The sequence below is a fragment of the Motacilla alba genome, chromosome 2 (genome assembly GCF_015832195.1).
Source record: "Motacilla alba alba isolate MOTALB_02 chromosome 2, Motacilla_alba_V1.0_pri, whole genome shotgun sequence".
Lineage (NCBI taxonomy): Eukaryota > Metazoa > Chordata > Aves > Passeriformes > Motacillidae > Motacilla > Motacilla alba.
In genome coordinates, this window is record NC_052017.1 from 92,012,747 (window position 1) to 92,022,432 (window position 9,686).

The 9,686-nt window shown below is 48.4% G+C and overlaps 1 protein-coding gene across 1 annotated transcript in view; it reads right to left on the bottom strand.

The window, feature by feature from the left end:
* The window catches only part of PARD6G (par-6 family cell polarity regulator gamma), a 64,757-nt gene extending 56,686 nt beyond the window's left edge, over nt 1-8,071 (bottom strand). Inside the window, exon 1 of the mRNA XM_038127970.1 lies at nt 7,871-8,071. Coding sequence (XP_037983898.1) covers nt 7,871-7,942 — 72 coding nt within the window. The 5' untranslated portion in view covers nt 7,943-8,071. The remainder of the gene's footprint in view (nt 1-7,870) is intronic.
* Nucleotides 8,072-9,686: the final 1,615 nt, after the last annotated feature.

Below are 9,686 nucleotides of genomic sequence, written 5' to 3' on the forward strand. Positions count from 1 at the left end.
GCTGCCCCCAAGCAGCACACTGCCAGCCTTCCTCACTGCCTCACCTTCCAATATTTAAACTCCCAGCGCCACTCTCCTTCAAGAAACAATTCTTTGCAGGAAAGCAAAGCCTTTAAAATAAATTTGTGATTTAAGTGCCAAGTCTACCTTTCCAAAAGCAAGTATCTTCTTTTTTTTATTCCAGTCCCCTGCATTTCTAGGAACAAAACAATGTCTGTCTGTAGACCGAGACGGTCCTGTATTTTTGTGCAACACACACTCTATGACACCACAGAGCTTAAGCACAAACACAGCACAGGATACATACATCCATGGCATGTCACCATTAGCATGAGGGAGAAAAAGAAGAATTGGCACCTTGCCACCCAGAGGGACAAAGAAATCGGGTCTGGTCAACAGCGTAGCTTCCTGCAGAAAGGCAGCCCTGCCCTACTCCAGGTCTCCAGCGAGAGCAAATCACTTTCAGAACATTTACTGAGAGGCATCTACTTGGATACAGGAAACCTGTAACCAGTAAGGGCTCTGGCTGGTTGCAAACTTATTTAAGATCCTTTTAGCTGCCGCCAGAGGCTTCCCCATGAGCTCAGTGCCAGCAACAGCTGCAGAGAAGTAATTCGATGCAGATGCACGCACACCCCTGGCCAGACCTGAAGCTGAAGGGGGACTGGGAACAGCTGTGCAGGGTGGAAGCAAGAGGGATGGCACAAGGCTGGGTGGCCCTGGGCCAGCCATTTCTGCTTGAATGAACTCCAGGCATTTCCAATGGGAATACTTCTGTACGGGGAGATTTTGCCTTCACTTAGAGGGAGGCAACGTCTCCCAATGGACATTTCATCTTTTAACTCATGGCCTACCATTGTAAAGGTAATTAGAGGAAAGCAGTGCATCCTTGGAAAACCTTCCTTGGTTCCTAAAAGCTCAGATTAAGTGCATGCAAAGTCTCTCAGAAAGGGAATGATAAGGGACTACAGAGGAAGGCACTATTAATTGCACCTCTGAAGGACTCCTTGGAGGTGACTAGTCCTGGAGCCTGTTAGACAGAGCCTCTACAGGTATTTTAACCTCACACAGGAGACGTTCCTTTCTGACTTAGCTGTAAACAACATTTAATTTTATGAGGTGCTCTTTAAAGTTGAAAGGTCCATTGTTCAGTGTCCTTTAGGACTGTTTCAGTGTGGTGAGACTAAATTTGAGAAGACTACTCACATACGACAGACTGGCTGGACAAAGTTTTAAGCAGATCAGAAATTCCCAAGTTACTAGACTAAAAAGTATTACAAACAGGAGAGATCCTGCTGGAGGCAAGATCAAGAATGGGAATACTGGAACACAAGATGGCAGCTTTCTGGTCAGCGCCATCCATCCAGATGGCACAGCTGGTACCCAAACCCATACCAATATACTTGCTTCAGGAATGTTGTTGGAGGAACTACCATCTTTCTGTGATAAGACAGACCTGAAACTACATCAGACCTGAGCACCAGAGCATGTCCTCCACCACACCATGCTCTGTGACGCCAGGTAGCTCAAAGCAGTGTTCCAGCCTCCCCTGTATCTCCTAGAGGCACTACTGCTCCCACAGTGCCAGAGTACAGGTCAGAGAAGTGAGTTACACTGGGCAGGTGCTTATTGCAGCTGTCACCTGAACAGAACTAACCCAAGATGACTTGTTTGTGCCACACTTTTCAGCTGAAAGGTTTGGCCTCTCATCCGTGAAGGGCAGCAAGCATGCACAGGACCTGCTGTAGTGGCTCAGCTGAAAGCTGTGATCACTTTCTCTCATGGCATCTAGCAGACAGACTTAGGGTTACTAGCTATGACCACTTCAGAAAGCTATCCTACCATGAAGAACAAAGATTTGTTTGTAATGAGAGAGGAACCAGGAGCTTAGTAGGTGCTATTTAGCACATCAGAATAAGCACAATACCTGCTGTGAAAAGCCCAGCAAACTGGGAGGGAAAGGAACAGAGGCAACACTTCTTAAGAGATTAATGTTTACAGTCTCTTTCTCTTGACACGTTTTGCAACACTCCAGACTGTCTCAAGTTGCCATTACTGTGGCACACTGTCTTCATTTGAGAGGGGGAAGCACTGCGGTTTTCTGAGTCCGTGCCACATTTGGTTTGCATATAATCAAATACGTTTTCAAGCTCAAAAACAGAAGTTAAATCAGATGGTTACAGGGCTTTTTACTGTACTTATTTTAGTTTTATGCCAGGTATGACAAGTATGACCTTAACTTGGAAGAGTCTTAAGTACTGCTTAAAAACTTAAAGCAGACTTAAAGTCTGTTTTAACATTCTGTTGCATTTTAAAAGAGCGCTGCTTTTTGATCTATTTTGAAGTGTGCTACACATTGAAAACTTTTCTTAAAACTTCAGAAGGCCTGTACAGCTCCAGGGTTAGAGTGAAATCAAAGTACACAAGGCTGGAAAACACAATTTGTAGACCTCTGTCAGTTAACATCAGACAGTGCAGAACCAGACCTTTAAAATCTCTTTAGAGGGGGCTATTAAAAGTAAGCTTGTTCTTTCTGCAGCTATTGCTGCAGTTTGAACACCGCTTGATGTTACACTTCATACACTTCAAATACACAATGTGTATACATACACTGCCATAGCTGAACAGTCATGTTCAGCAACAGTCATGCAATACCAGCCACTTTGGCAGGGAGGAAGATGCAAAAGGTTTAAACCATTGATCTTTATGTAAGAGCACAGGCACACTTCTGTTAAGAAGGGGGGACAACACGTCAGCAGGACAAAGCACCCACAAGCTGTTTGAATGCTACATCTATCTGGCAGCTGGGCAGGTTTGCTAAAGCACTGACTGCTACACATGCCTCAGACCAAAACAGTCTTTCAGCTGCTAGTGACTTCGGAAGAGCACGGAGCACAGCTGATCCCAAACATGCTTTTTGTCCTCGAACACCGTAACGGTATTATGTCTACTCAGGAGACATCAGAAAATTATTGAAAACTTATTAATAATCCATTTGTGGCACCCATCTAAAGACCAGCATTTAATGAGAGTCAAAACGAGACAGAAAAAGAGTGTTAAAAATATGGTTACAATTATCTGGTTCTATTTATCTTAATGGGTTTGTTTATAGTAGTAGGATGTTAGTCACGTTATTGTTAATTTGTAAATCAGTTTGCAATGCAAGAAAATATGACACTACTAATAGGGCAGAAATGTGACAGTCAGCACGTGAGTCAGGTAGCTGTGCTTTTACAATCCTCAGCCACTATCAAAAGTTCCATTGTCTGAGAGGGCTCATCAACAACAAAGGGTTCTTCTGCCAAGCACTTTTATCAGGGAACGGCAAGTACATTTAGCCAACGTTGAAATCATGAAAATTAGTTCTTACTAGTACATACAGTTCACAGGAATTCATATAGCAGTAACAGAAAAACAAGGGACTGCTGCTTTTAAGCCAGAAATATGGACCTGTCAGTTTCAAAGTAAAAAAAAAAAACTCCAACATGCTTTCACAAACAATTCAAAGTGCTAAAATTTAAAGGCCTGAGGCAATCTTATACTTCTACTATTCCAAAATATCTAAGAGATTGGAAAAGAAGTACACATTTGGGCTGACAGTTACCCTCCCATGTGAAAAACTGTGTATAGTATTCAAGGGAACAAAAAAAAGTCTTGCTTCACTCAAGAGCAAGACAAAAGAAGATTGGCTACATGGAGTTATAATCCAAGAGAAGTTCCACCACTAATGTAGGAATTCCTATTTTAAAAGCATTTGTTCTTCTGTAGGCTTATATTCATGGGCAAAGAAGCCTGTAACCTCTCTGTAAAGCTAAAGAGAAAATGAAAAATAGGTTAAGAACTCTGCCTGTGGCCACAAGATCCCAAACAAAACAAACACAAAAAGCCTCACACATTGCAGGCACTGGAGCTCTTGCTAAAAGGGAAAAAAAGGGAGGGAAAGGGTCATCTGGAAACCTTTTTCAGAGATTAGAGGCAGTTTCTTGAGAGGGGACAGATACTTCACTTGTCACCCAACAGAGAAGAGGAGCCAGTGAGTACTAGACACATGAGAATACACAGTTGTTCTAAGCCAGCAAGATAATGTGTTTTCAGATCCCATCTAAAAGGGCTGAAACATTAATCCTGAGCTACAGAGACAACACCTAGATAAGAACTGAGCTTCTAATTTATTTTGTCGTGAAAGACAGGATAGAAGGGCTGAGGTATAATTACAATTCAATTAATATTTCCTTATGACATGTGCCAACTTCTAAGCAGGTTTCTCTTTACCCTTCTTCTTTTCTATCTAGCAGAAGCTTTTAAGTGTTTTGACTTTAAGGCCAGCACTCTGAGGATGAGGGTGAGGAAAAGAAAAAAAGAGGGAGCTGGACAGAAGGGGACTTCTTAAAGAAGACGACTGCAGCAATTTCCACCACTGCCATATCTGAAACAGAGGTGTGCACAGATGGCAGAGGGTTTTCCCCCTCAGCATTTGCTGCAGCACAGAGATCCATTAAGCTTTTGTAGCACCTTACAGCCACACAGAGAAAAGTGACCTGGCATACACCAAAAGGTACAAGACAGTGTCACAAAGCTCATCCTTCTGCAATGATAGAGTCAGAGAATTAATCACTGCCAGTGTCGTCCCCCCCCCTAAGTAGGCACAGACACGAAAAGTCCATGGACACAAGAATCGTGAGCTGAAGCATGCTTTGGGCCATGTTCCCAGCAGGGGTGATGGGTCAGGCTAGGTTCAGCAGGGCTACAGGCTGGTTCAGACCCGCAGAAATCCAATCTTCCACAAACCTCACAGGCCTGCTAGACAAAAAACGGAGGAATACCACCTGCAGGTTTTGGACCGATGGCACAAGAAGGATGTTGAAAACTGGAATGAGTTCAGCCATCAAGATGCTCCCTCCTTCCTCTCGCCTCCCCACCCCTTCCAACACACAGATACACGCACACTTTGTTTTTAACAACCCTCTGGCACACATCAAGAACCTTATAACTTAAGGATACTTGGGGATTTCCAGAGAAGTATCTTACCCAGCATAGTACTTAGTGCTGACAAACTCTCCTCTTTCAATAATCAAGGGCACAAACTGACATTCAAGAACTTGTTTTTTGGAGAAAATGAAAGAAATTCAGAAAATCCAGAAAAATCAGATTTCATAGGAGCCATTTCTGAATTGTGACTAATGCAAGACACCAGCAGGATGCTGGTTTATCCTTAAGAAAGGAACCACCTGGTTATCATATCAGAGGCAGGGATATCAAAACCCCAGCATCTGCAAACTATCTCCCATCCAACACCCCACAACCATTTTTTCCCAGAGCTCCTTCTGATCAAACTCAATCTTCAGAGGAGAAAAGCTATTTCACACCATTGTGTAAAAGCAGCACTCTCTCACATTCAGCTCCTCTGCTAAAAGGGATTCCACCTGCCCACGGACTGCCACTTCCCCAGCCTTTGAAAAGCCATCAAGAATCCCTTGATCCCCGGCCAGCAGCATGCCCTGGCGCAGAGGCTGAGCTGCACCCACCTCCGCTCACCTGGCAGCCTGTGCTCTCAGGCGATAGCTGCAAAATCATGAGTTCTCAGACTCAACTTTCAAGTTCTCAGGCAAGCCCAGACAGGCTTCATACTTACAAAACACAAGCAACTAAGTGTTTAAAAGGTTGACTACATAGGGCTACCAAAAGTAGCATTATTGAACCTTTTTGTTCCCCCAGCCTCAGATAGTCCATGCAAACAAAAAAAATCTCAACGCTCTGTATTTCTAGGTGATTACAGCACAACGACACAGTGATCCACAGGGACAAGGCTGCCAGCATGGCAACCCACCCTGCAAGAGCACCATGTTTTTACAAGAGGTGTAAGGTTTTTATACAGCACCTCACCAGAGCTTTGGCCAGAGCACTGGCCAGAGCTTTTCACTGAACCTCCTTCAGATCACTGAAGAGGGAGCCTATGAGCTTTACAGGCAAAATAAAACTATCTTGCAATGTCAACACCGACAGCCTGCTACATCAACAGCCTAGCTGTTATTGTGCCCAAGTCATGCTAACAGTAAAACTCACCAGCACCAGGAAATTCAACAGCACAGCTTCCACTGACACACTGCAGGTTCACAGATCATCGCTGGGTGTAGGCCCTCAACAGGGCATTTTCAATTCGGCTTCTATTTTAAGTTTTCTTCCAATGCAGCAGAGTTCCCCATACTAATTTCTGGGCCATCAGCAGTGACAACCCTGAGCTACAGAAGGCCTTCAGTCCCACCCATGCAAGTTTATTTTCCTTTCCTCCAAAAACCCACAATCATTCCTAGGCTTACGATCTCCCTATACATCACTCTGTGCCTATAGAGCCAGGCAGGATTCACTTACAGAATTCCTGCAGCTGTGAGGGAAGCTATGAGCTCTTTATTATAATGTTGCTTCTAATTGTTAATAGAACAAACTCAAGCTATGGCAATATTGAAGCAGAAGAGAGAGGATGAACTTAAAAATTCTTGTGTGTGGTCAAGGCTTTAGTTTAACACTCACAGCATGTAAGGGGTATAATTCAGAAGACAGGATCTGGAGCACTTGGGAGCCACAAGGAATGTTGTGGGTGGGTTACATCTTAGAACCAGTACAAGCCGAACCAAAACTCTCCAGCTATGGAAGCAGAATGGAACTTTCTAGGCCAGTTGAGCCCTTTCAAGTGGCAACAGCAGGTTAGGAAATAAGGGCCCGAACCCACATTTCATGTACCATGTTTAGAAATTATTGGAGGCTCCCTTGGATACAAGGTACTTCCACTGAAGCAATCTCTCTTCCATGTGTTGCTCAAGGCCATTTGATCTGAACGCAAATTTTAACAGCAAAAATGGACAAAAATGAGCAGCACCAAGCAGAGAGTCCCAAAGGCATCACCTCCAACACGATCTCAGCAGGTGATCAGAGACCCCGGGAAAGGTTAATGCTAGCCATACTCTTTTCAACTTATGCATTAACTACACGTTGCCGGTCACATGTGTGTAAAACACGGGCTTTCAGGGAGATTTCTCAGTTTTGCTTAAATGCTACCTATTTTTGCCCTCAGAAGCACAGGCGAGATTTTGATGCGCTGGTTCAACCGAGAGCGACCAAAGTCTCCTGAGGAGAGCTGAGCACGACCCGCGTCAGGCACAGCCACCCGACACCATCCTTTGCGGCGGCCAGCTCCGGCAGCCCGGCTGATCCCGGCTCCTTCCCCGGCACCACCAGCGTGCACAGGCTGACGCCGGTGCCGGCATCCCGGCACAGCCGCCGCAGGAGGGGGAAGCTTCCCGCAGGTCTCCCTCTGGCTCCTGCGGCTCGCACCTACGGCAGCACCGGCGGGGGGACTCGGTCCTCCTCTCCTCAGAACGCGTCGGGGCACCCATCCCGCCTACCGGGAGCCGGTCGGAGCACCAGGGGGCTGAAACGCCCCGGGGCGGGGCGGGAGCGGCACCGCCGCCGCGCCTCCCGGTGCCCCCGGGCCGAGCCCCATCCCGCCCGGCAGGCGAGGCCAGCGGCGCTTCCCGAGCCGCCCCACAAAGTTACGGCCGGAGTCCCCGCGGCGAAACAAAAGACGGAGCAGGAGCGGCGGGCGCCGCGCCGGGGGCGGGCGGGGAAGGGTCGCGCCGCCGCCTCGGCCGGGCAAGGGCGGCTCGCCGGGAGCTGCGCCCGGAGCGCTGATCCCGCCTCTCCGCCGGCCGCTGCCAGCCCGTCCCCGCTCTGCGGACTAAGCCAGGGACGCGGCTCCGGCCGCACCGGGCGGGGAGGGGAGAGACGGGGGAAGGGGGCGGGGGGCTCCATTCATTTCGGGAGCACCACCGGGCAGGGGCGCTCCCGGCGGAGGCCGCGCCGGGCTCTAGCTCACCTTACTCTTCACTTCCACCGCGCTGCACTCCAGATACCGCAGAGTCTGAGATTTGTTGAAACTCCGGTTCATCTTCCCGGCCCCCGCTGCCTCCCCTTCCCGCGCCGCCGCCTCCCGCGAGCCGCCGGCCCCGCTCGCGCCGCGCTCCGCTCCCGCGGCCACTTTGTTCCCGGCGCGCGCGCGCGCGCCAACGGCGGCAGCGGCGGCGGCGGCCGCAGGGATCCGCGCGGGGCTCGCGCTCCGGCTGGGCCGGCGGCGGGCGGGCGCCTGGGGCCGGCGGGACACGCCCCGGACAGCCCCGGACACGCCCCGGACACGCCCCCGCTCGGCCCGGGCACGCCCCTCCCTCGGCGCTCGCCGGGCTCCGGAGCTCCCGGCGCGGCTGCGGCGCGGCAGGAGTCGGTGCGGGAAGCGGCGTCCCGGGCGGCTGGCGGGCCCCGCCGCCGCAGCCGCGCACGGAGCACAAAGCGCCCCCGCGGCACCGCCCGCCGGGGGCTCCCCGGGTGCCCCCCAGCGCTCGGAGGTGCCCGTTGTGCGCCACAAAAGAGACCCGCACAAAGTTTTCCAGACAGCGCTGAGTGTTCTTGAAAGAGGGTTGGGATCTGAAAAGCGCTGCGAGTCATTAATTTGAGACCACAGAGCACCAGGTTTGGGAGGAGAGTTTCCACCACGCCCTCCTCGAAATAAATCGGTGGACTGCCTCCCTCTGCTCGCAGCTCTCACTAATTAGGTGGTTATTAATTTGAGAATTTCGAAGGAACCTAGCTTCTTTATGTCTTCTGCCAAAGATCTTTTTAATTTTAACAAATCTTTTTCCTTCTGTCAGCATCTTTTAGTCACTGGGAGCCTTTGAAAGTGGTATTTTTTTTCCTACACAATCCTGCCCAAAACATCAAGTCGTGATGTACAGAAGCTCAGGACACGGCACAGACCTGTGCAACCAGTTTTCTGCTGCTCGACATCTCCGAGGATCGTCTGCCCGTCTAAGCAAAGAGCACAAAGTCCTAGCAGACATTAAAAGCCACCCATCTCTTCTCCAGTCTTGCTGGGCAGGTGTCAATGGCAGTGATGGGAATAACCACGAATTTAGGGGCAAAAAACAACAACTGACTTGACTTTTCATGTGACTCCAAGTAGGAGGATCAAAGCACATGCCCCAAATACAAACCAGCTCCATCTTATTGGAAAACGGACCCGAAATGAACGTTTGCCATGTGTTCTGGGCTTGCACTGTGTTTGGAAAGCTTGGTGTAAGTTAAACTGCAAAAATAAAGTCTAGAGAGCTGAGAAAGGAAATGTTTGTATGAACTTGCTCTGTCCTCTTTTCATCTTAGCATGAGCAATAAGCAGCTTTGCTTTCCTGCTGTGATGGCCAAGGCCAAACTGTGGAGATACAGCATCCCCGGGGTGCTCAGAGGCTGGACAGCCCTTTTGGGATGTTTCGATGCAAAAATGGACCTTGAAATCCAGCAGCTGGATCCATATGATTTAGTGCTTCAACATCTGGAGCAACAAGGCCAGTTCAGAACTGACATGAAGTTAATCAGCAGCTGGAGGACTGGTCTTCAGTCCAGTTCTTTGTTTCAATTTCTTTGGTCTGTTTTTGGGTTTGATTTTTTGGGTTGTTTGTTTGTTTGTTTTTAAGAAACAAAGTCCTCAATAGGAAGAAGCCAGCAAGCAATTTTAGTCTTAATTTTAAATTCTGTACTTGTTGTATTTGTGATGCCCATTTGAGAATTACACTTTAAACTTGCTTGTCTTTTATTTTATGCTTACTTCAGGGAGCACCAATGTTTCATTAGCATCTATTTTATAT